Raw genomic sequence first — 26,093 nt, forward strand, 5'->3', positions numbered from 1 at the left:
GTATTTCTACTACCCCATCATATATGTTCTATATTAGGGCTAGATATATTATTCTAAACCTTATCCATGTTTTTATTTTCAATTTTAGTGGGGGGGGGGGGTGCATATGGAACTCTTGCCCAAGAATTCATTAAAAAAACGAGAAAAATATTATGAAAAGACGGGGAAAACTTGCCACTGTGTTTACGTTTTCATCTTGATTTCTTTGTCTTTCGCCAAGGCTACAGCACTCGTATCGCAGTGGGATTTGAACCCTTGACCCTTGGTTTGAGAGTCGGTGACTGAACCTCGTCACCACGTTACCTCCACTCTGTTTTTACTTTTGTTACTACATGTAGGTTTACCAAATGGAGAAAGGCAAGTTAAATCTTCAACCCTGGTGATGAAGCTCTTGGCCCCCTGATCATCATGTATTTGTCTACTGGGGATGATGACAAGTCTGGCAGGAGGCAATCTAATGTTCCACACTTCAATGTCTTGGAAGACACTCACAGGAACAACTCTGTGTTTTGTGGAAACGGCCCCAAGCAGACAAATGCCTCGTCATATTCTGGTATAGGGACTTTGTCACAAAGCCAGTGGGATACTTTTGGAGGCAGTACGAGATCTCTCGGGAGAAGCAGAGCCGGGGAGATTGGCGGAAGTACATGTAGTGATAATTCCCACTTACAGGGACCATCGGATGGAAGGGATGGATTGGGTGCCGCGTTTGAGGAACCAAACAGGAGGTTCTCTGAGGTAAGATTCATACCAGCGTGGTTTAAATGATGGTCCAGGCTGGAGATATTTATATCTCAATAAATAGAGTAAAATAAATAGAGTAAAATCCACAGAGCAAAACGCTGAAAATTTTATCAAAATCAGATAACAAATAACGAAGCTATTGAATTTTAATGATTTGCATTATTCCGGTGAAACAGTTCTAGGCATGTCTTCATGAATATTCATTAGGTGGGCTGATGATGTCATATCCCCACTTGTTCTTTTGTATTTTATTATATGAAAATAGGCTTATTCAAAATTTGTCTACCAAGAACTGAAACCGTTGGATTGACATCTGATTATAAAGTGCAGTAGTTATTTAATGCCGCAACTTATTTCATCATAACAGAGAAACATTTACACATACAATGAAACAATTGTGATTTCATGTAATAACATAACAAAAAGGAAAGTGGGGATATGACATCAGCCCAACTAGTGAATCTTCATTACGATGTGCATATAACTGTTTTCACAAAATATTGATAAACTTTAAAATTCAATAACTGTGTTATTTGTTTTCCGATTTTGATCAAAGTGTCAGCATTTTGCTCTTTGTCTACAGTTTCCACTGTAGACAAAGAATCAATGTAGAGGCTTTATGGTATAAGATGTATATTTCTCAGTTATTGATATAAGCACAGAGAGAGTACTTTGGTACCATATTTTCCGGAAAATAAACCGTGGCTATGAATACCCGAAATCGGGAGGTTAAAAAAAAAATTGGCAGACTTTATAAAGTTGATAAAATTTTGGGTCAGCCAATTTTACTGATTAATCATTCAAAAATCTAAAGATAAACATGTATATCATTAATTTTTGTATAATTTTTCAAAATGGTTACTTCATTTATTCAACTTTATTTTTCAAAGAATATAAATTATTTCTTTGTAGAAAAAAAGATAAAAGACCATGACATGGCAGTATTGCATATCAAAATTCTAGTATAACAAGAGTACTGCTGGGGCGAGCACATAATACGCCCGCCTGTAAAGCGGAAAATTTAGTTATTCATCGAGCAAGAAAAGTGGAAGGTGGCAACTTCACCTTTGACCTTTTGACCTCAAAATCAATAGAATTCCTGGGATCCATGCTAGTACCATACACACCAAATTAAATGAGCCTAGGTTAAGTTAAATTGAAGTTATCACGTTAACAAGGACTTCAGAAGGGTAAGATGAAAACATGTCAGTTTGACCTAGACCTTTTGAACTCAAAATCAGTAGGCTTCCTGGGATCCATGCTAGTATCATATATACCAAACACCAAATTATATGAGCCTAGGTTAAGTTAAACTGAAGTTATCAGTATCACGTTTATAGATATTAGAGTTATTGTTATAGCTCAGGGGTAAAGCCTCCGGACTGTGAACTTCAAGGTTTGGGGTTCAAATCACACTATTTTCAAGATTTTTTTAAATCTCAACTCATTCTATACATAAGTATCGCATGCACAGATACATTGTAATGAAAAAGAGTAGCATACATTTCAAAACAAATCCAAATAAATTTTTTTTTATACAAAATATTCCAATTTTTATGCACGTTCATCAAATTACGTTTAAAAGCAATAATTTTCTCGGTTTCGATTTTTTTCCAAACCAAGTATAAAATGAGCAAAAGTGGGTTTGATATGCTTGTATTTACATGAATAAACAAAATATTTTGCAAACAACACAATTATAAATAAAATTTAACCTTTCGCTCACAACACAAAGAAAAGTCTGAAAAATTACTTCGTAATTAATTGCTGCCTTTATCAGCAATGACTGAAGTGACCTGACTTGACCTAGTGACCTAGCGATCGATAATCGGGTCGAAGACACTCGGAAGCTTGTATCTCCCTCCGTCCCTATTGAGGAAAGTTGGAACCCCCGGATGTAAATTGCTTCTTTCACACCTCTCTCAAAGTACCACGGCTACCTGTCCAGCACTTGTACCTTGCTGATGTCCAGGCGATTCGATGTGAATGTGCTGCGATACTTCAGAAGAAGTGGAGCTAGGGCCTTGGTGTTCAAGGAATCTGGTCCTAAGGGAACGTTCTGTTTCTCCAATGTAAGATTCCTGACACAAACCCTTAATTGTCTGTCATGCGCGGCCTGTGTCCAAAATTGAAAAAAAAACACCGCTGTAAACACTTTTTTTTTGTCACACATATGTACAACAATATATATGACTGCTCCCCCAACTGCGTAGCCAGGATTTCATTTTGGAGGGGGCGGAGCGCGTCCCCTAGGGGGTGGGTGCAGGGAAGGGGAGTTTCCCCCTCCCGCGTGAAGCTTTCGATCTTTCATCAAATTAAAATGAAAAGGAGCCGTCTCTCTCGTCTCTAGTACCTACATGTACATGTATATCAGCTCCAATTTTATTGTGATTTTGAACCTTGTTTTCAAAAGTGATTGTGAACGCTCAGAAAAGGGATAAAATGGAGGAAATTAAATTAATAATTTTAAGCTTAAGAGTTTTATTACTTTTTGGAAAAGGAAAGGGTCCCTGGAAACGGTATTCTCTAAGTTATATTGAATGCTTCCCTTGGAAAGATCAGATTTGATTACAAACAATTTAGCGACAGTCCATGTCTTTAACTCGCAAAACAGAGGATAAGGGTATATGCCTTGAGGATGATATTTGTCCCCGCGCATAGCAATGAAACTCTGAAATTTCAAAGGGCAGGCCTTTCATTAAATGCAGATATCTAATCGGCTCTAATTCACTTGGTTAAAGATAAATGAACTTCATTACAAGGAAAATAGTGCCCAACACTGTTGAAGATTCTGTGATTAATTTACTGAAATTATATATGATGATGATAATTTGTTTGACTCATCCTGAAGCGCTTATTTTGAATGATTTAAAGAAACTGAAGTGTCATTCAAAATTTCAAACTGAGGGCGCAAAATAGGACAGGAGATGAATGTATAGGGAAATGACATGAAGTTTTATAGAATTTGATAGAAATATTGTACTTTTTTATTTGATATGACACAAATTTATACCTCTTTTTAAAGGAGGAACCCCCTAATTATGGTTGTTTAGTAATGAGCTGAAAAGCGGGAGAAGTGGCCTATATGGCTGTGACGGTAGAAACTGATATAAAGATTTACCCATCCGGGACCGACCCGACCAGAAGTGTGGAAATGTTGCGTGATCAATTTGAAAAAAAAGATAACTTCATACTTCGGCCTAACTTTACTCTAATTCAATGCCCTGGCAGGAAACACGCTAGTCCTATAGCCGAGGTGGAAAAACAGGGTGAGAGAAAGGGTGAGGGAAACAAAGGAGAACTGCAATATTGTCATTTAACCACGCGAAGCGCGGAAGCAAAATTTATATATATAAATTTAGAACGAGAGTGAAGTAGTTTCACTAAGGTACTAATTCCTTTGAGAAAAAAATAAAAAAATTTAAAAAAAGACACAAAGCTCCATTTCTTCCCTTTCCTCCCTTCACTTTTCCTTTTCTCCTCTCTTTTTTTTTTCTTTTTGGGGACGTTTTGGGGGGGGGGCGACTGCCCCCACCACTCCCCCTGGCTACGCGCCTGCCCCCCCCCCCCCCCGGATTTCCCAGTGCTTTTTTAAACATTTCTTTGCTCTTTTGAGCATTTTGGCGCCCTGTGACCCATATTATTTTTTCCTCCTGTTTTGTGATTTTAAAATTTGAAACCTCTATTTCTCCAAGCACAATAAACTTGATTTAAAGAATCATGTAGTGCAGGCTTGAAGAAGGGGAATTCATCCTGATGCCCAGGAGGGGGGGGGGAGGCTACTCACATTGACAAGTGGATAACATGCGCGACCCAAAAAACACGTGAACAAGGGTGTCAAAAAACACAAAAATAATTTTTAAAAGGGTATTCGCTAGGAAAGCTACGTGTTTAGGGTCAAATTTGCGAGGGTATAAAAAAGACTAAAATGTTTTATAAAGGATGTGCTTTGTCTTTTTGCCCCAACAGTCAACACTACGTGTTAAGAGTCCGATTTGAGCGAGGTGTGGGAGGTGGGGCCGTAATAAACCCAATGATGGAGGTAAAGGTAAAACCGACGTCCATGACATACAATTTAAAAAATTGCTGTAATTGTTTAGGATTCAATAGACCAGTTCGTAGTTACTTCTGGACAATTTTGGTCAAATGCCCTTTCATTTCTTTCGTTATGATAGGCAGATTTCAAAGCAAGATATTATGTAAGCTTGCCTTACATAGCAGGATGAAGAAATTGAAGACCACGTGACTAGAATAGCACACCAATGAACAGTTTATGAAGGTATTTATTGCATTCCTAGTTTGAATGCATATCATAGCATGTTGCACAATGTACTTGGCAAACTGTGAAATACCAGTCCTTCGTGGACGCATTATTGTGGATGTAAATGAAAACCACAATTCAAAAGAATATATGAATGATCAAGACATCAAAGTTGGTGCTTATCTCATTAGATTTTAAACCACCATGTCACTGTAGTACAAATGACCTTCCTCTGATCATGCGTAGAATCTTTTGATCATGCGCAGAAAGGAACTACGAACTGGCTTATTCAGGGAATACTTGCCAAGGGTATTTTTTTTTCCAATACTCGTTAAGGGTATGGTTTCACACGCCAATACTTGTTTATAAGGGATGCATTTTCAGAATATGGAAAATACTTGTTTAGGGTGCTATTCGAGACCCCATGGTCACGCTTGGTATCCACTCGTCAATGGAAGTGCCCCCCCCCCCTCCTGGGTCCTGATGTCAAGCTGGTTTGAATTTGAAAAAAAAAAAAATTATCTCTAGAAATGAAACTTTGGAGAAAAACAGGAGTTTCTGAATTTTTTTACATTTGTAATTCAAATTTAACTGTTTCTTTCCTGTGAGCCTAACAATGATGCATTCCTTTGATTTGTTAGTTGAATTTGGGCCTACTTAAATTGTATACTAAGATGCTAATTTGGAATCCAATAAATATATATGTGCATGTTTTGAATTTTTGGTGTGTCTCGCAAGCCTCTGGAAAACAAACAACTTTTTGTCTAAAACTTGTCATATATTACACTTACTGCATGAAATTTAATTCACAAAGAAAAATAGTCTATTTCACATTTTCATTCATCCATTTCCACTTGACATCTCTCACATTCCTTCATGCTCCTAATGTCATCATCCCTGACTGCATTGCATACCAGAACATTCATGAACCCAAATTAGTCTGTAATCACAGACCTTTTTTGACAACTTACAAAATAGGTAATAAATTCATCTCTTATACCTCGGTCACATTTGCTCTACGGCGGCCGTACGGCAAGTCGAAAACAGCCGTTTAAACATTTTTTGTACCAGCTATACATAGGTAGTTTGAATAAAAATGAATAAAACGGCTGTTTTCGACTCGCTGTACGGCCGCTGTAGAGCAAATGTGACCAAGGTATTAGGGGGTGTTGCAAGAAAATATTTGCAATCAATTGCAAATATTCTGTTCCAGTTTTACAATTGATACTGATAGATCGATTTTAGCTGTAGCAAATCAGATTGCACTCCTTGTTTTAAGAAGTAGATTAGCAATCTATCACAAATTTACAATTAATTGCAAGACATGTGATTGATTTAGGGACTGGAAATAGATTTGGGATTGATCGCAAGTTTCTTGCAACGCCCCATTAGTATCATTCAAACAAAACTGTGATTTAGATGTGTGCATGTTCATAATGTAACAGGTACATGTAGTCTGACTTTCAGAACATGTTTGAAAACTAGGATTGTGCCTGCCCAATCCCATCTTTGGGACTTCACGATGCAGTGCGGTTGTTGTTCTTGGGCTTGGAGTGTTGCTAGGGACGGTTGTTGACTTTTGACCTCTTGAAAGCTTCGCTTCCAGAAGCTTGCCCCTGTTTGAATTCCCCCTCTTGGTATGGGTTTCATTCAGTGTTGACTCGAGCTCTGGGATGGACATTCTTCAATTGCCATTGAACTCAACCAGGATGTTTGAAGAAGAATTCAATAATAAATATTGACCTTGTGCAGCGATTACTTCTTTACAAGAACGTCTAATAATAGAGGAAAATCAAATATTTTCTGCATTTTAGAAGTGCATTGTAGGTTACATTTTGACCATTAGCCCCAATCAGGGAGAATTGATCATCTTTTTTTAAGGCAGGCTACACTTTGCTCAAAATTTGTACAAAATTTTCTCATATTCTACAAGTGATTGTTCAAAACTTTTAATTCTTGAATGAGTTTAAGGTATTTTTTATTGATTTTCCAAAGACAATATCTTATTAAAGCTGCATGTTGAAATTGTTAAGTAATATCTAAAGGTGGTATAGAATTGTTTTATGTTGCAGGTTTGAAGCCCCACATTTTAATTTGTTCCCTGAGTTCATAGGTTGAATATGTTATTGGTTGATGATAATTTTTTGCATGGTATACATAGGTCCTATACAGTGCGTATCAAAAAAAAGTTTACACATTGAAAAAATCCTGTAAAATTACACATTTGTAATATTCTGAAGATTTTTCCACATTTTAACATTGGAACAGATCCATTTAAGCAAATGACGATATAACTGTCGAAAAATATTTCCGCTTGAGTGAGCACCACTTACTTTTGAAAAGTAAGTGAAAAATGATTTGCGCAGAACTTTGAAACAGTTATACGAATAAAAGTAGACCTTAATCATGAAGAACACATGGAATTTAGCTAGTAAAATTGATTTGAAGATATCTTTTACCTTTTAAAACTTGTTTCCTTGCCCAAAACACTTTGAAGAGTGCATTGCGCCCCTTCCCACTCCCCCACACACCGAGGCCATCGAGACGTTATTTGCTTTACACTGAGCTGTGATTTACATGAAATGGCTTAGGCTTGATTTTCATTTAGTTAATCATTGTCAAGCTTGGGAAAAGTGTGGAGAAACAAGTATTAAACGAAAAATGAAATGTAAACCCACTTTAAATGATAAAAACTTAGTGAAAAAATGCTGGAGTTTGTCTGATATAAACTTTTGCTCAGATTCAGTTATCTCCTCAGATCCAGCTGGCACAAAAAGGGTAAAGGTTATGCTTACTAAATGTTAAAGTTTCAATTTGGGTGGCAAAATTGTTACAAAATGCTTGAATGTATCCGTTTTATTTCAATTGACTAAAAGTGCAAGGGAAATGTATGAGAAATGTTCCGCAGGGTAAGTTTGATTTTGCCCTTTCTCCTTGACACAGCGTGAAAACAAGCATTTCTGCACAAACAGATTTCTGCGAGCTTTACAAAAATGGACAGTACTCACTCAAGTGTAACATTCTGTCATAACTTTTACGTTCATTGGATAGATGAGACCCAAACCCAAGATTATAAGTGAAAAAAATACCCACATGTTGTATATTTTTTAATTCCCAGGGCTTTTTCAAAGTGTAAACTTTTTTTGATACGCACTGTATAGTTTCTGGCCTATCACCTGTGTATATTATCTCAAAATTAAAAGGCAAATTGAGGGCAGCTCACAATAAGTTCAATTATGTCAATCATGATGAGAACCTCATATTGATTGGAAATAATATTCTAATTCCTGTAGAGATCTTTTCCTAGGCAAAATATACATTAGTATGGTTGGTACTAATATGTTAAAACTTGAAAATTATCAAGCTTTTTCACGAGTCCAGCATTGATACTGTGTGTGGGATACTCATACTCGGATAAACTGATTCCTTGCTAATGCAAGAAAGTGCAACAAATTGAAGTAGATAGGTGTATTAAGCTTTATAATATTATTATATTAACCTTTTGTAAATGAGTATAAGAAAAAAAAATAATGATTTATTATTGCGGAGATCAACATTAGTGTGGTTTGAATGCAAACACAATTAGACATGAATAGGAAAAATTTCATGATTTTACAATTGCAGATTAACGTGAGTGTGGTTTGAAAGCAAACAGAGAGGCCCGTATTCTGAACTCGAGTTTAAATTAAACCCTGGTTTAAAGTTGTGGTTTAAGTACGAAGAGCCAACAGTACACATTCAATTTATTAACTTTATATGCAACACCCAAAATGCTCATAATTGTCTGGGAATAATAACTGAAGTATTTTTCTTCATTATAAAAACAAAAGGAAACAAAACAATAACCATAATAAATATACAATATAAACAGAATTTTTGAATTATTTTGCTCCCCCTAATTTTATCACCGACTTAGACTGTGGTCAAAGTTAAACCTGACTTCAGAAATTTACGCACCAATGAGACATGAAATATTTAATGTGTCTGCTTCACATCTTGATTTATCTTCAGTTTGTCCATGCAGGCAGTAGTGCAGGACATCCATGTACTTGTACACACTGTTCCAATGTATCTTTTGATCATGTCTGATTTCAAACCTGCTTGCACAATTTCCATCTTTGGAATTTGGATCAATTTATTCTCACGAATGTATGCCTGATTTAATACCTGAAGGTTGTACTTAATGGATCATACATCCATGAATTGTCGCCCTTTGGGGAAGAATTGGTAGTAGCGCATAGAGTGCAGGACTAAGTAATGCATGTTTTACATGTATTTTTACCATCCAAGGGCAACTCTTTAGTCTTTTCCTTAAACAATGTAAAGGCTGATTTTTTTTAAGGAAACATAGATTCCTGATGGAAAGTACTACACTTATAAATGACCATCTTGAACAAAAAGGATCAGTGCATTCTTGGTGTTAGAAGAGACTGCCTGATATTCAATATTTACATTTTTATTATTTAACAAGAATTTGTCTACTCAGTGTTCCGCTTTGTCTTGCGAAGAGACCTATTTGCACTGAATATTAAATTTAAAAATACAGTGCTTGAACATTTGTGCTGTTAAACTTGATTTGTGAAAAAAGGCATTCAGTTTAAGAGCTCGACTGGGTGCTGTGGCTTTTTACCTCTATAGTCCATGATAAAATTGACCAAACCTTGCTTTTTCATATATACAATATTTTTTTATGGTTTTTTTGTCAATTTGAGGGTGCTGATTACGAATCTGAATGATGCCACTCGTGTAACCTTGAGCATTTTCCGCAAATTGGCAAAATCCAATATGGCCGCCAAAATATGCAAATTACCGCACATTGGCTATAAAATGCATGAAATTGTGTGGCAGGAGTGAAATACTCTCTGAAAAAATAGTTTTTGACAAAATATTTATTTTCTTGATATTCAAAATGGTCGCCATAGGCCCCTGTATACTTTATGATGTACAATGTGAATAGGGAAAACTAATTTTTACAAAAATGAGCACTAAACTGCAAGAAATTGTGATCTATGAACGAAGTACTGTATGCAAATCATCATTATTAACGAGATATATCATTTATTATGTCATGTATGGGAAAATGTTTTTTATATTTAAAATAGCCACCACTTGCCCAAACAGTACTATAGACAATGGCAATGGGGGCAAAAAAAGTCACAAGAGTGAGCACTAAAATTCATTTTATTATAATAAACGAGTAAAATACTGACTAAAAACATTATTGTTAACGAAATATATTATCTAATATGCCATGTACGGTATGTGATAAATGTTGTATTTTGATAATCAAAATGGCTGCCAAAGACCCTAACAGTATTATGTACAATGAGAAAGAGGACCAAAGAAATCACAAGAGTGAGCACTAAAATGCATATGTGATATTAAAAGTAATGGGATACTGTCTAAAAAACATAATTTTAACGAAAAATATCATTCAGGTTTCAAAGTACAGCATTACCTCCATGACCAATATGTGATGTATGTAGTTAGAAATCATGTTTAATACAATATTTTTACTCGTACATCACAGTTACATGCATTTTATGATTCTCACTCTTGTGAAAATTAGTTTCCCTATACGCATGTTTCATAAAAAATAGGGCTTGTAGCGGCTATTTTGAATGTCAAAATACAGCATTTATCACCTACATGGCAGAAGAAATGCTATAATTCATGAAAATTATGTTTTCAAATAATATTTTACTTACCGTATACAACAGGATTATATGGATGTCATAGTCAAGCAAATCCAAATTCTTACAAAATTTTATGTCCCGCCATTTACATTGTACATGTAGATAATACTGTTAAGGCCTATAGGGGCCATTTTAAATTTTACAATAGAGCATTTATCTCATGCATGACAAAAGAAATGATATGTCTCGCTAGAAAACATGTTTTCCGGCAATATTTTACTCGTAGATCACAATTACATGACTTTCTTACTCTTTTGAAAATTAGTTTCTCCATTCACATTGTACATAATAAATATAGGGCCCATGGCGGCCATTTTGAATTTCAAAATATAGCAATTATCACATACATGGCATATTGAATAATATTTTTTGTTAATAATTTTGTTTTTAGTCAGTATTCCACTCGTTTATCTTAATAATATGCATTTTAATGCTCACTCTTGTGAATTTTTGACCCCCATTGCCATTGTACATAATACTTTTTGGGCCAGTGGCGGCTATTTTAAATATCAAATTGCAGCAATTTTCCCAAACATGACATAATAAATGATATATCTCGTTAGTAATGGTGATTTGCATACAGTACTTCGCTCATATATCACGATTTCTTGCAGTTTAGTGCTCATTTTTGTGAAAATTAGTTTTCCCTATTCATATTGTATATAATAGAGTATACAGGGGCCTATGGCGGCCATTTTGAATATCAAGAAAATAACTTTTTGTCTAAAACCATTTCACTCCTGCCACACAATTTCATGCATTTTACAGCCAATGTGCGGCAATTTTATGATTTTCATGGGTAATTTGCATATTTTAGCGGCCATATTGGATTTTGCCAATTTGCGGAAAATGCTCAAGGTTACATGAGTGGCATCATTCAGATTCGTAATCAGCACCCTTGAATTAACAAGAAGCCATAAGTAAATTTTCTATGGGGCCTATCCTGGACTACTATTAATCCAGCTTCATATGAAAGTTAGAAACTCATTTGAAGGTCAGATGTTCAAGTCCTGAGTCACGGCTTTGGAGGATTACATTTTAATAATGACCAGTCAACACCAGACATATCTGTAGATAATTGGTACATGCCTGTTTAAAAGAAAACTTGTAGTTTACAGTACCGGTAAATAATTTACAGATTTCATGAGTTTTCTTTGACAATCTACTTTGGTGTTTGAAAAAAGTTTTCTCACATCTCTGTTACATGTACATTGTTAGACAGCAAACAATCACTTTTGCATTATTTTGACATTGTCTTGACGTTTGACTATCTAGAATAGATTGTGATAAGTTAAAAGAGTTACGATTGATCCGATCAATCGTAACTATGGCAAGCCAGCAAAGGCAACATATGAAATGCATGTTTGTTCAAAAAAAAATTCTAGATATGAATGCATATCCATAAATTCATTGATTTCTTGACAATTTGAGGTGTTCTCCTTTGATTACAAAGGACATTTTGCAAATTTCCTGTAGAAAAAATTATGACACTGATGGATTTCCATAGAGTTACGATTGATCAGATCAATCATAACTCTTTGTACAACGGGGCCCGGGAATTTGAATTCCTCTTTTTTGTTTGTCCACTCTGCAGGATCCTTGGTTTGGCCATCTTCAAAAAAGAACACACCCCTCTTCTATAACCAACCGTACACATGGTCCAATCCATGCCAATGAAGAGAGTGGGCATTCAACAGAAGGATCATTCCATTTATCAGATCTAGAGGGGGATTCTGTCTTGGAGGGATCGGATGACATGGAATATTCCTCGGGCTCTGACTGTTCATCTCCAGGTCGGTGTAAGAATTGATTTTGCTTTAAAGGGAAAGTCCACCCCCAACAAAAAGTTCATTTGAATTAAAAAAAAACAGGTTATTACTTTATAAAGTTTTGCTAATTTCACAAAACAGTTAACATGCACATATTGGTCAGTATGCAAATGAGGGAATTGATGACGTCATCCACCCACTATTTCTTAAAGGTCAAGTCCACCCAAGAAAATTGCTGATTTGAATTGATAGAGAAAAATCAAACAAACATAATGCTGCAAATTTCATCGAAATCGGATGTAAAATAAGAAAGTTATGACATTTTTAAGTTTTGCTTATTTTTCACAAAACAGTTAAATGCATAACTCGGCGATATGCAAATGAGAGAGTCGATGATGTCCATCACTCACCATTTCTTTTGTGTTTTATTGTTTGAATAATACAATATTTCAATTTTTACAGATATGACAATAAGAACCAACTTAACATAACCATAAACTGTTAGGATGATGGTAATTCCACATGTTCAGGGAGAAATAAAACTTCTTTTCACTTGACAAGGAGGAGAAAATTTTCATATTTCATATAATAAAATGCAAAAGAAATAGTGAGTGGGTGACGTCATCAGTCTGCCAATTTGCATACCGACCAGGATGTGCATATTACTGTTTTGTGAAATTAAGCGAAACTTTAAAATGTCATAACTTTCTTATTTTACATCTGATTTTAACGAAATTTTCAGTGTTTTGCTTGTTTGATTTTTCTCCTTTTTTTTTGTTGGGGTGGACTTGTCCTTTAATAATTTTATTACTTCAGATATGAAAGGTTTTGGTTTTTACATTATTGCAAAAGTGAAACCATCTTTGATTTCTCTCTGAATATGTTGAATTATCATTGCTATAACCTATTCTGATTCGATTAAGACTCATTTTTGTCAGATCTGCAAAAAATGAAAAATTTTAAACAGTAAAATATGAAAGAAATAGTGAGTGAGTGACATTATCGAATGTGTGATCTGCACATCACTGTATTGTGCAACTACATGCAACTGTTTTACGTAAACTAAGCAAAATTTCAAAATGTCACAACTTTCCTATTTTGCATCCGATTTTGATGAAATTTGTCAGTGTTAATAACTGTTATAATAGTTTGATTTTTTTAATTTTAATTCAAATCAACATTTTTGTTGGAGGTGGCTTGACCTTCAAAAAGGTGCTATTTTTACAATAAACTTTCTGTGAGGGTGAACTTCTTCTATAATAAATTAATGTCTTTCAAAAACACCCTTATACAGGTATTTCATTCATGGCTCCAATTAAAATTGTAGATATATATTTCTTCATTTTGAAAACCGAAATTGCATGTGAATAATGAAAAGGTGATTTGAATATTGTATGATGCATCCCTATTTGAAAATAATTTTACATATTTACCAAAAGAGTTACACTATTACATGCATTGCATTTAAAAGTGCTCAATGTATTATTTGAGAACTTTGTGTACATGTGTGATGTATAAAATGTATTCATTATTTCTTAATCATAAGCAAATACATCTATATATTGAATGCTTGTTTTGTACACAAACCCTCGTTCATGCATGTTATCACTTAATATCCGTTTGATGAAATCTATTATGGGAGCTGGGAGTAAATTTTCAAACATGCCAATCTCTTTCATATTTATCTCATGCTTCATTGCTTGTTCAAATATTGACACTGCAATATGACAAGGGATGATGGATAACACCAGCTGTTAAGAATAGTTATGACACGTGATAATATTGCCGTGATGAATGCTAGACAGTAATGACAACAAGTTCAGTGTTCAGGCAACGTGTTATAAAGATTTTGCAAGGAAACATAACTTATTTTGATAAGAAAGGTGCATTCAGAATTTGATCTGTATATAGTAGAACAATAATATACAACATTTATAAAGCGTTTAGCACTACATACTAATAAGAAAAGATATGCATTGTATACCCAGTTGTTGTGTGTCCGGACAGGTTGTGTGTCCGGACGATCAATTTTAGAAAGTCATTTGGAAAAATTTGAAAGCGAAGTTTCATAAATTTTTAGTACAAAATGTTAGGAAATAGTATAAAGAACAAAATAGAAGATGATTACAAGTATTGAATTCATATTTTTAGTGTAATCCAAAGACAAAAAAGAAGGCTTCAAAAATGTAAAGTGTCCGGACACCCGACCCCCCATCCTACATAAAACATGGAAAACTGGGTGCAAATATAAACAAAAACAAACATTCAAACTTTATGTGTAATGTAGTTTTCTTCTATGTTCAATTACATTGAAGTTCAAAATATGTTGCACAAAAATCACAGAGTAAAGCAGTGTATTATGTATCTTTTGAATAAAATGAAATGTTTTCATAGATAGGTTTAATTTGTAAACAGAGTTCTTACACAAACATTTTTCTACTGTAGTTTATCACATATGCAGTATTAAACAAATCTATGGAAAAACACGATTGCAAACCAGGGCCCCGTAACACAAAGATTAGCAATTAATCACTAATTTGAAAGAATAATTCGGATTGGTTCCTAGTCAGTCTACAGAGCAAAATGCGCATGCAACAATGATCTTGATAGGTCATTTCATTTAGCGATTAATCGCTAACCTTTGTGTTACGGGGCCCAGGGTCCCATAACACAAAGGTTAGCGATTGATCTTACGCTTGAATTTCATGATTGATTGCACATTGTAGTCAATGCAATCAATCGTAGAAAAAATGTTCTGTGGTCATTGCTAAGCTTTGTGTTACGGGCCCCAGATCAAAGTTTAAAAAGATTGAATTTCAGCTAATAAGGAAATGTGCGTTTTGGCATTTCTCTGGTATTTTTTTATATATTATTTTCCTCTTTTCTAATTTGCAGTACAAAGGCAGAGGAAACCTCCCATCTCCAGTACTCGTTTTATTGATTCCAGTCAGGACATATACCCCAGAGCTAGGACAATAACTAACATTGGTCACAGGATCTCTTCTTCTAAGTATGATGGGTTGTCATGGCAACAGTATAAATCTGTTGTTGCTAGGAGGCAAGATGACAGCAGTCACATTGGGAGGATAGATGCTGAAGGGAAGGAAAAGGGAAGAGTTGTCTCTTCAGAAAATTTGACGAGAACATCGTCAGAGTTTCGCAGTGATGGATTTTTAGAATCTAATGGTCATCAGGGAAGATTACCACCGGATGGGTTGTTAGGAAGATATCCTTCATCACCAATCTCATTATCAGCATGGGATACAGTCAAAGGCCAACATGATCCGTGCAGAAGTGACATAGAGCATAGCCAGGATGCAAGAATGTCCACTCTTGTAGGTAGCCATCGTGACTCAAATCCCTTTGAGCGCTATACGTTTGATCAGGGGGAAATGCCTGATGGAAGGTTCCGAAGACCACACCTAGATGAACCAAGCCTGCATCTACCTTCAAGATTTCATAGCCAGAATGAAGGAAGTGATGATAATGCACATTTACTTGGAGATCATGGTCAATCCGTGCCTCCAGGATCCACAACAAGCCAAACAGCATCATCATACAATATTTCTGAATTCCAAAAATCAGAATATGTCCAGTTTTCAAAGAGAACAAACATCCAAAGAACTCAAGATCCAAGACATGTTGACAACGGTATTAATTACACAACTAATGATGATTTAGATGTAGATTTCAGTAGAGACACAGTACAAGATGCTGAATACCAAACCTATGAGCAGCTACATGTACAGTCTATGTTCCCTGTAGTATTAGAACATAGAAAAAATGGTGCAAATCTGACAAAGCAAAGTCTTCCACATTCAAGCCATGTACCATTTGATAAGATTGTCTCTGACAACAGTTCATCCCTTGGCCAAAAGCGGCCTCGTAGAAGAAAGCTGGAGACAGAGTTTTCAAATGCACAAAGAAGCCAAAGTGAAGTGATTAGAACACAACAATTTGCTGAAAGTAATTCAAAGCCCCCAAGATTAGGTAGGAGAAACATGAATGTCCAGCCTGATTTTCTAGGAAATGCAGCGATGCCAGATCCTGCACTGTCTTCTGTTTTATCTTCTCACACTACGAGTATCTCTGTCCAGGGTGACCAAAGGAATCCTATGCAGCATCTAGAAACTGACTCTTTGTTGATTCATCAGGAAGAGAATCTGCATAGTCACATTTACAGACAGAAGAAAGGAATTCAGGACTTACCTGAAGGAGTTCCAGGATCAACTGGATCCGTTTCTCCATCACCTGCACATGTTGTTCATCCCCAAGGGAGTGCATCAGATACAATAAAGTCTTCCAGACTGACAGCTTCATTATACCCTGATGGAATAGACCAAGTGCAGGATCTGCTGATGTTCTCAACAGCGCAATCAACTTCTGAGGGATCTACAAATGCCAAAGCAGCTGTACTACCTTTTAGGAATCACTCGTTGAGTGGTGCAAGAGCAACCAGTGTGTATTCATTGACTACCTCAAAAGGTTTATCATCGCAATATTCACCAGCATTGTCTTCGTATTCCGTACCATCGTCTGGAGTCCTTGATAAACTACCATTGCAGACATCTACTCTGGAAGATCACCTTTCGCAGCATTATACAAACACAGGGTTCTCAACAAGTCATCTGTCTGAAAGGTATGAGAATGAATCAATTTCTTTGAACTGCAGCTCAACTGCATCAAAACATTCCAATTACTCAAAACTCGATCACCAATCCAAAATAAAGACTGGTGCAGATGATGTGAAATCATCAAGAAGAGGGGATGGTAAACAACGTTCTGGATCACAAAGTTCACCTCATGAGCATGAAGATCTTCAGGACTTTCTTTTAGAAGAGGAAGGTCTTCCGTTCTTCTTGCAAGAGAGAAGGAAGGAGCTTCAAAGGGCCATGAATTATCATTTCGAGGAGAGTGAGGAGGAGGAAACACATGAAGCACATGTAAGTAGAGACATCTTTATAATTTTTGTTTTTTATTTCATCTGTTCGAGTCACTCTCCTGGGCAAATAATGATCCGGGGATTGAAAGTTCTGAAAGTTGTCAGCTCTGACAAGTTGTCTTGCTCTGAAAGCTCCGATAGTAGTAGTCAGTGACCAGTCCTTCTCAGCCAGTGAAACCACAGATTTCACTGAATTTGTCAGGGCAAGTGTTGACAGTGCCTAAAACTTTCAAGAAACAACATTCCCCTTCCCAGGAGAATTTTGATACCAAAGTAAGTTAAAGTTCTCTCCCTTGTACAAAATTGCATTCATTTTAAGCGAGTATTGTATGATATTCAGATTTTTTTTCTTTTTTAGACTTTCAGAATTTTGTTAACGACTCAAGCATTTTGACATATTACACACATGTAAAGCGGAGCGCAGTAGAAGTTTACCTTGATTGTGTTTGTAAATCATGTTATTTTATTTCTATTTTACACAATTTTTTACCCGAGTCTTAAGTAGGGTTTGACAAGATTAATGAACATGAATGTGGGAATATGAAGGTAAGGGCATGTATATGTATACACAAAAATGAAGCTAGGAAATACATTGGAGTTTGCTTGTCATTGTGAGCAATAGATATTGTTACAAAATAAACATGGTGAACATGTAATTTTTTTTTAAAATTTGCAGGCTACACCAAACCATGATGATAAAATGCTCAGATGTACTGCTGACACCATGCCAAAGAATCGGTTTGTTCTCTTTCTGTGTTTCTTCAGTCCTATATGTATGGATGTAGACAATATTTTAAAAGAGATTTCAGGCCCTGGAGCTATTTGCCACTGGAATCCCGGTATATATATTGACCATGTTTCTGTTGAGCATGAGAAAAAATATATCAACAATCCAAATTTAGTGCACGGCGGCCCAAATTGTGGTCCCCCAAGATGTGGCTGCATGGATACCGACTTAGCCCCAGCCAATGAAATCAGTGTTAGTTGGCCTAGGTGCCGTTGTATATAAACTTTGCTATACAATGGTAACTTGCATGGAAACGTTGATTCTGATTGGCTGTTTATCATTTTTACCTTGATAGTTACGAATGGATGGCAAAGTTATCATAATAGTGAGGTAGCCCTAGTTCCAATAAGTCTAAAATCAGGCCAATCGACACTGATTTCATTGGGGCTGATTAAGCATTCATTTAGCCATACCTATTTAGACCACCATGAAACATCATGCACTACCAAAATTAAAAGGAAAGTGCTGTAATGCAAAAAAAAAAAAGAGAGAGAGAGAAAGAGGGAGACAGAGATATGTGGAAGCGTCATGGTGCAGCGGTTCCAACTCTCACCTTGTAATCAGAGGGTCGTGTGTTCGAATCCCACCATGGCCTAGCGTCCTTTGGCAAGGCGTTAATCCACACTTTGCCACTCTCCACCCAGGTGTTAAATGGGTACCCGGTAGGATGTGAAAGCCTATATGTAGTATGCCTAGCAATTTAGTCTTGGAACTCTTGTTGGAATGCTCCCCAGGGAGTGGAGAAGGTGCATACATTGTATGCAGGCAGGCAAGGATCCGATGACCGGGTAATAATATGTCTGTAAAGCGCTTAGAGACGTCGTTTCGATGTATAAAGCGCTACATAAATGCGGATTATTATGTTACACTTTAATACTCCATATTCTGAATTGTTTGTATTTGCAGAGGACATCATTTAGAAATGAGTGTGTCCACCAGCGGCAGCCCTCGTCAAGTCACCTCTATCTTGTGGGTATTCAAACTGCTAGACATACTCCACAACCATCCTGTAGAAAAACATGAGGTCCTTGTTTCACAGGTTGGTGCATATTTTTTTTTCATAGTATTAGATCAGCTGTGTTATTTCTTTTTTGAGAAAATGTCTCTTTTAGTCCAAATGACTATGAATATTTTCCAAGATTTAAAATTAACTACAAAGTGAAATTGAAACAAATGTATGTACACCTCCGGTAAAAAAAAAATCTGTACTACTTCTTGCTATTGACTCTTTGGTTTTGACAGCATGTACCAAAGAGTATTGATTTGGGCTTCAGAGATCAGGGTGTGGTTTCACAAAGTTTGATATCAATCATATGTGACAAATTATGGTTGTAAGCTACTGAAATGGGGCACTCTGATTGGTTGAGAGCAAATTTATCATACAATATTTCCAGTTGTTATTGATAATATGCTTTATCAATCAGGATCCTGGCCCCTGGATTTGATATTTCTTGACACTTATTGCAAAATATCCTTTATTTGGTCACGAGCCTGCTGTACAAATATTTGGAAGCATACAAAAACTCCATGAATTAAATTGTTGACCAATCAGATGCCAGTATATATTGATATAGTTGTTTTCTGTTTTTATTTTTCAGGCATACTGGTTTAGAAGATGGTTGAAAAAAGTGAGATTATTGAAAATGATACACGAAGAGGAGAAGAATAAGTGGAGAAGGTAAGTATGGAGGATTAATAGGAAGTGTTTGTCTTTCTCCTTCCATTTGAAAAAGTAATTTTACCCATTTGTAGAGGAAAGAAGAATGCCAGAGCTAGAGAAAGAATTTCAAATCTATATATTTCATATAAAAATACATGTCAAGGAGTTATATACATAGGGTCTGTTTATCAACTCCTTTCTGGGATAGTATTAGGTTTCAAAACATGATTCAGGTTACTTATTTGCAGATGATTAATGAAAACTTGATTTGATTATTGGAAGTTAAAATCTTTTGATTAAAGCAAATTTGTTGATTTGAAACGTGTTTGAGCCAGAAACATATGTCTTCATTAGCAATCAACTTGAAGGTGTTTTGAAACAAATTGTACTTGGATCAGTACCATCTCTGGGGAAAATTTGCCGGGTCCCGTTTCATGAAACATGTCATTACAACCAATTTGCAATCACAGTTTTAAGCTACTAAAATCATGTAATTTGATTGGCCGATACTGAAAATTGTAAGTTTATTAATATTATAACAAGTCTTTATGAAATGGGACCCAGTTCTGGGTATACAGAACTGGGTATAGCCATAAGAAGAAAGCAGAGGCCTTACATGACTCATCCTCAGGACAAACGGGGTTATCCATTTTTCTGTCTGTGCAACGAGTCAATAAACATAGACCCTTGAGACACAAGTTTGTAAAAACCTTTTGAAAATATGTTTTGATAGTGGGGTTACACAACGTGTTTCTAACAGGGAAAAGTTGATAAATGTAGCCAAAGATTGACGTTGCCTGGCACAAAATATTTCAATTTGTGTTTTTCAATCTTCAGAGCCGTCACCTTACATAATATGACCATCAAGCAGAAATACCTCAGTCATTGGATGTCTGCTGTGCAATCAAGAAGCAACTCGGCTAGACTCCTGTACCAGCAACATCTTCGGCATAAAGGACTCAGTGCATTCAAATTTGCTGTAATGAGCAGCAAAATCCAGGCTGAACAACTGGAGATCAGGCTAAAAGTCATGACCCTTGTCAAGTATTTTAAGAAGGTAAGAAAAAGAAATTCAAGGGGACTTGACATAAGAAGTAGAAAATTTGAACATGAATTAAATAAAGATAGTTGGCCTCATGTTGCCCAAATGATAAAATACACACAAGATAGATCATCTGGTAGGTTCTCCATAGTTATTTTCTTTTTTTTTAGTATGATCATTCAAATGATCATATATGACATATCATCCATTTAACATATTTGATTTGCTCTGATTTATTTTATTTCCACATTTCAAAACAAAAACAAAGAATATACAAGTATAATATTTTTTTTTCAATATTACATAATAGGCAAATATTTTTTTAAACATAATGAATAATGCACATAAATCATTATAAAATATCAACTGTACTGTGAAAATTATATCTATATATACATTTTCCTTAATTACTGAACATATATATATAGAAATGTGGGAGATCTCCATCTTAAGCTTGGAGCTCGAAAGTGATGGAGGCCTCGAAAGGAAAGGGGATAGAAAACCAGACTGTATAGTGCAATAAAAGAGACTTATCTTTTATTGCACAAAATAATAGGAATATATCAAAAGTGGATAGGGAAGAGAAATTTGATTGAGAGAAGATTAATAACGTTGATAAAAGTGAAAGTGCAAGTGCTTTATTAGCTAAAACTTTCAGTACTGTGCCACATGCACTCATGCCCACAGCTCCCTGCATAGCTGTACACAATGTCACTTTACTATAAATGTCAATGGTAGTAAATCACCATCTATACCAATTCCTTGATATTTGGGCAAATTTTAAGCATAATTTCCTTGAAAAACTTTGGCAATGCTTGAAATTTATCATTTTACATTAGTGCTTGTAATAGATTAAATAACAAGAAGTGTCTTCATCACACTGATGTATTTTCTGTTTTGGATTCACGACAATGTTCAACCAACATGTATGAAAAGTCACATGTTTGAAACATGAATTGGTCCAAAGTGGTTATGTTCATATTGCCTGGTTTCCTCTCTTTACCCAGTGGAGCGCCCTCACACAGCTGCGGAAAGAGAAGGAAGCCATCTTAGAGCAAATAGCCGATCAGCATGTCACTGTCAAAGCATTCAGTGTCTGGAAAGAAGGCTATCATGCGCAGCAGAGAATGGCCATTGCAGATCTTCATTACAAGTGAGTTCTCTTGCGAGTAAAATATTTCTGAAAGAAAAATTAAGAATTACACATTCCAGGAGCATTGTAAAAGTGTGATTTGATATTAGTACATATCAATATTAGATAAATTATTAGAAGCAGTGTAAGATATTGATTACTTAATTTATTGAGTAATTGTGTTGGTGAGTCAATGGTTGCTTGGATGAATGAGTTTGTGTGTGAGTGTGTGTGGGTGACATGGCATGTATTTTTGTGAAGACTTTAATAGCAAGTTACTAAATGACTGAGTGAGAGAGTGTGTAAGTTAATTAGTGAGTGAGTGGGTGAGAGAGGGAGGGAGAGATTTTTTGTGTGTGTGAGTGATAGTGTGTTTTAGTGAGAGAGGGAATGCGTGGTTGCGAGAGGAGGGAGGGAGAGAGAGTGTGTGTGAGTAAGTGTATGAGAGATCTAGGTAGTGAGTGAGAGAGTACAGAAGTGCAAGTGAGATTGAGAGAGTGATTGGTTGAGGGTGAGGTTGAGTGAGTGAGAGAGTTAGGAATTGAATGGGTGTATGAGTGACAGAGTCAAGGAGTGAGAAACGGTGTGTATGATTGAGCGAGGGAGTGAATGAGAGTGAGCAGGAGAGAGAGTAAGTGAATTATTGTGTGGGTGTGAGAGTGGGTTACGAGTGGATGAGACAGTATGTGAGTGAGTAAGTGGATGAACAAGCATGTGAAAAAAGAGACAATGAGTAAGAGAGAGAGTGAGTGAGAGAGAGAGAGAGAGAGAGAGTTGGTAAGTGAGAGGGTGTGTTTGTGGGTGAGCGAGTTACAGAGTGAGTGGGTGAGATAATTAGGGAGTGAATGAGAGTGAGACAGAGAGTGAGGAGGTGGGTGAATGAATTAATGAGAGGGTGTAAGAGTTGTTGTAAGAGTATGTGAGGGAGTGATTGAATGAGTGGTCAAGAAAGTATGTGAGTAAAGTAAGTGGATGAATAAGCATGTGAAAAAAAAGACAATGAGTAAGAGAGAGAGTGAGTGAGTGAGTGAGAGAGAGGGAGAGTTGGTAAGTGAGAGGGTGTGTTTGTGGGTGAGCGAGTTACAGAGTGAGTAGGTGAGATAATTGGGGAGTGAATGAGAGTGAGACAGAGAGTGAGGAGGTGGGTGAATGAATTAATGAGAGGGTGTAAGAGTTGTTGTAAGAGTATGTGAGGGAGTGATTGAATGAGTGGTCAAGACAGTATGTGAGTAAAGTAAGTGGATGAATAAGCCTGTGAAAAGGTGAGACAATGGATGAGTAAGAGAGTGAATGACTAAGTGATTGATTGAGGCCAGGCAAATACGTTTTTGAATGAGTAAGCGTGTAAGGTCACTAAATAAATAAACCAATGAATGGATGAAATAAAAGAAACTAAAAACCTCTCTATAAGAATGTTGAATAATCTGTTCCTCGGATTGATCTAAAGTGCGGTCATGTATTTGATCATGCCTGCCAACAACAAACTAAGGTGGTTACCAAGGGCAAAGGGCATAGTTAACAAGATTTCTGCCCATTTCCCTTTGATCCGCCCCTTAACAACGGCCATAGTTAAATTTGACTGAGATCCCCATTTGATTGCGTGAAAATTGTTGCTTTCTGTGGTGATTGCAGATACTATAAATATCCGCGCAGTTTAATAAAATAATTTAGGCTATTCGCGTATTCACTCCATTTCTTTGATTTCATTCCTTTATACATCTTCCAGAGTGGGGCTCTTGTCAAGGTCCCTTGAACACTGGAAGTCCTATGTTGCCCATCAGAGAATGAAGTATTACCAGAAAGAGCTCGCCAGGGTTCATCATGAGGACAGACTGGTCAAGAGAACATGGGTAACCATGGCAACCATCTGTAACGAAAGGCAGAAGGCCAGAAGAAAATATAGGTCAGTTAGTGCAGGTAGATGGTGGTGAACCCTTTTGATAAACCTTTAACCCTAATTTAACTGGGCTATTTCAGACCAGGATATACTAAGTGAGAATTTGACCCCCTCCCCCCCCCCCCCCTTCAGATCTTGGTTGCTGATTGCGCGATGGCCACAAAAATTTGCACACGCATAGAGCAAATGTAATCTACCTGACTATATTGTAACATTTTCAAAAAATTAATTGTGTATATTTTTTATTAATTATGCAAATAAACGTATGAAATTTGCCCTAAATTTTTTTTTTTGAATGTATTTTTCTTTAACTCACTTTATATAGCTAGTAGAATGCTTATTTTTTGTGAAAATATCAATTTTTACATACAAATATCTATATGAAATTGCCAAAATATAATGACTTTACTATGTATTTATTTTTTAATTCATTTTAAATGAATATATCTAATTTGAAAGAAAAATTTATCATTTCATTTTGTCAGATGTTTGATGCTCTGCAGATCTCGGAGGGTGTGGATCTGTATCTATTCAGATCATTTTTATATTTTCTTTAAAGGAAGAATTTTTTTTTTTTTTGTCGGTTGATGCTATTCAAATCTTGGCTGGCATTGATCTATATCTGTTAATTTGTTTATTCAATTTCAAATAAATGTTTATTTCCTTTTAATTTGAAGAAAAAACTATTTTATGATTTTATCAGGTGGACCATACTATGTAGATCTTGGAAGGCTTGGAGACATGGTATACAGATCATGAAGATGGAGAATCTCCATGACAATGCCAAGGCTATAGTCTTCAGAGACAAGGCGATCCTTCAGAGATTTTTTGCTGACTGGGCAGAGAGGACCAAGGTTTTGCTGGTGATCCGCAAGAGAGAGAAATCGCGACTCAGGTAATGTGTCAGAGATGCCAAATTCAAAGACATGTGATGCGTGGGACTTTAGGCAGGGAACGGTCACTCGGCATGAGATGACCTGGAGGTGTTTCATAAAGCTGTTTGTCAGTTAAGAGCAACTTTAAGGACAACTGATGAACCTTTCTTCATGCTAAATAATCTCCAATGAACATTTAATGGTGAATAAAGTCCCTCTAAACTTAAGAACAGCTTTCTGGAACGGCCCCCAGGCACTGTGTATAATGTATAAGTGGTTAGGCTGCGATACAGTTGTGAGAAAGAGCTTTGGGGAAGAGCAAGAGCCAGGAAAAGCAGGAGCCTCATGCCATAGGTGTGAGACTTGGCATGTCTCGCTTGTGTTCAGGTAGCTGTTTTATAAAGCTTTCTGTACCTTATTAATGACTCTGCACGACCGATGACCCTTTCTTGTGCTAAGTAATATTTCCGTATGTAGCTGACTTAGCACTTAAGAACATGTTCCAGTCATTCCTAAAGTCGTTAGTAACTTTACAAAGAGCTTTGTGAAACACTCCCCGGTAAGCGAGGGAAATATATGAGGGCAACATGCTATCCCACCCTTGTCACATCCGAAATTGCCACTAGAATTCCATAATTGGCATGCTTTGGGGTGGCCATCTTTCTTGTAGTGTCGCACTAAGATCTGTCACAGACAATATTCAATATTAAGATGTTCACAATAAAGTTTTCACATCTGGCAGAATGATGATATTTTCAGATGCTGAATAATTGCTTACTGAAGGGGGAAAAAGGAGCCCTTCAAAAGAAATACCCCCCCCCCCAAAAAAAAAAGTCCTTCCTATTGAGAATTTCTTGATTAAAGCAAGACCAAAACGACAAGTAAAAACTTAACAATTTAAAGACTTTCAACATAGAATATCTTAGAAAGACAAGTAGTGAACCACAATAAAGGTTACACTATCCACCCAACAAACACTGAGCAAATGAAACAATCATTTTTTTGTGAGTACCCCTTTGGCATGGAACCATCTCCCACCTGAAGTAGTGAACAGCACATCACTAGAGGTGTCCAAGTCGAAGATCAAAAAGAGCCACCTACGATACGACTAGATATCACCGCGCCCTCTCTCACCCACTGCATTTATATCAATTGGTCCAGCAGTGTATACATCCAGATAAATAAATCAATCAACAATCAACCCAGTGTGAATCAAATAGCACCTGAAAAATTAGAAATATATATTACCTTACCCTTGTTCATGCATATCATGGGGTATTTTATAAAT

General features: G+C 36.2%; 1 protein-coding gene across 2 annotated transcripts in view; it reads left to right on the forward strand.

The window, feature by feature from the left end:
* The first annotated feature begins 12,275 nt into the window (after positions 1-12,275).
* Positions 12,276-26,093, forward strand: part of LOC129276542 (uncharacterized) — a 49,919-nt gene continuing 36,101 nt past the window's right edge. The window contains exons 1-9 of one of the 2 annotated variants that reach the window (XM_064109091.1): positions 12,276-12,494; positions 15,366-17,413; positions 18,089-18,150; positions 19,106-19,238; positions 19,798-19,877; positions 20,697-20,916; positions 21,909-22,054; positions 23,760-23,936; positions 24,634-24,825. In XM_064109091.1, the coding sequence (XP_063965161.1) occupies positions 12,458-12,494; positions 15,366-17,413; positions 18,089-18,150; positions 19,106-19,238; positions 19,798-19,877; positions 20,697-20,916; positions 21,909-22,054; positions 23,760-23,936; positions 24,634-24,825 (3,095 nt within the window). In that variant the 5' untranslated portion in view covers positions 12,276-12,457. The remainder of the gene's footprint in view (positions 12,495-15,365; positions 17,414-18,088; positions 18,151-19,105; positions 19,239-19,797; positions 19,878-20,696; positions 20,917-21,908; positions 22,055-23,759; positions 23,937-24,633; positions 24,826-26,093) is intronic. The other variant, XM_064109092.1, reaches the window with a different exon arrangement.

This window comes from Lytechinus pictus, chromosome 14, assembly GCF_037042905.1.
Source record: "Lytechinus pictus isolate F3 Inbred chromosome 14, Lp3.0, whole genome shotgun sequence".
NCBI classification, from domain to species: domain Eukaryota; kingdom Metazoa; phylum Echinodermata; class Echinoidea; order Temnopleuroida; family Toxopneustidae; genus Lytechinus; species Lytechinus pictus.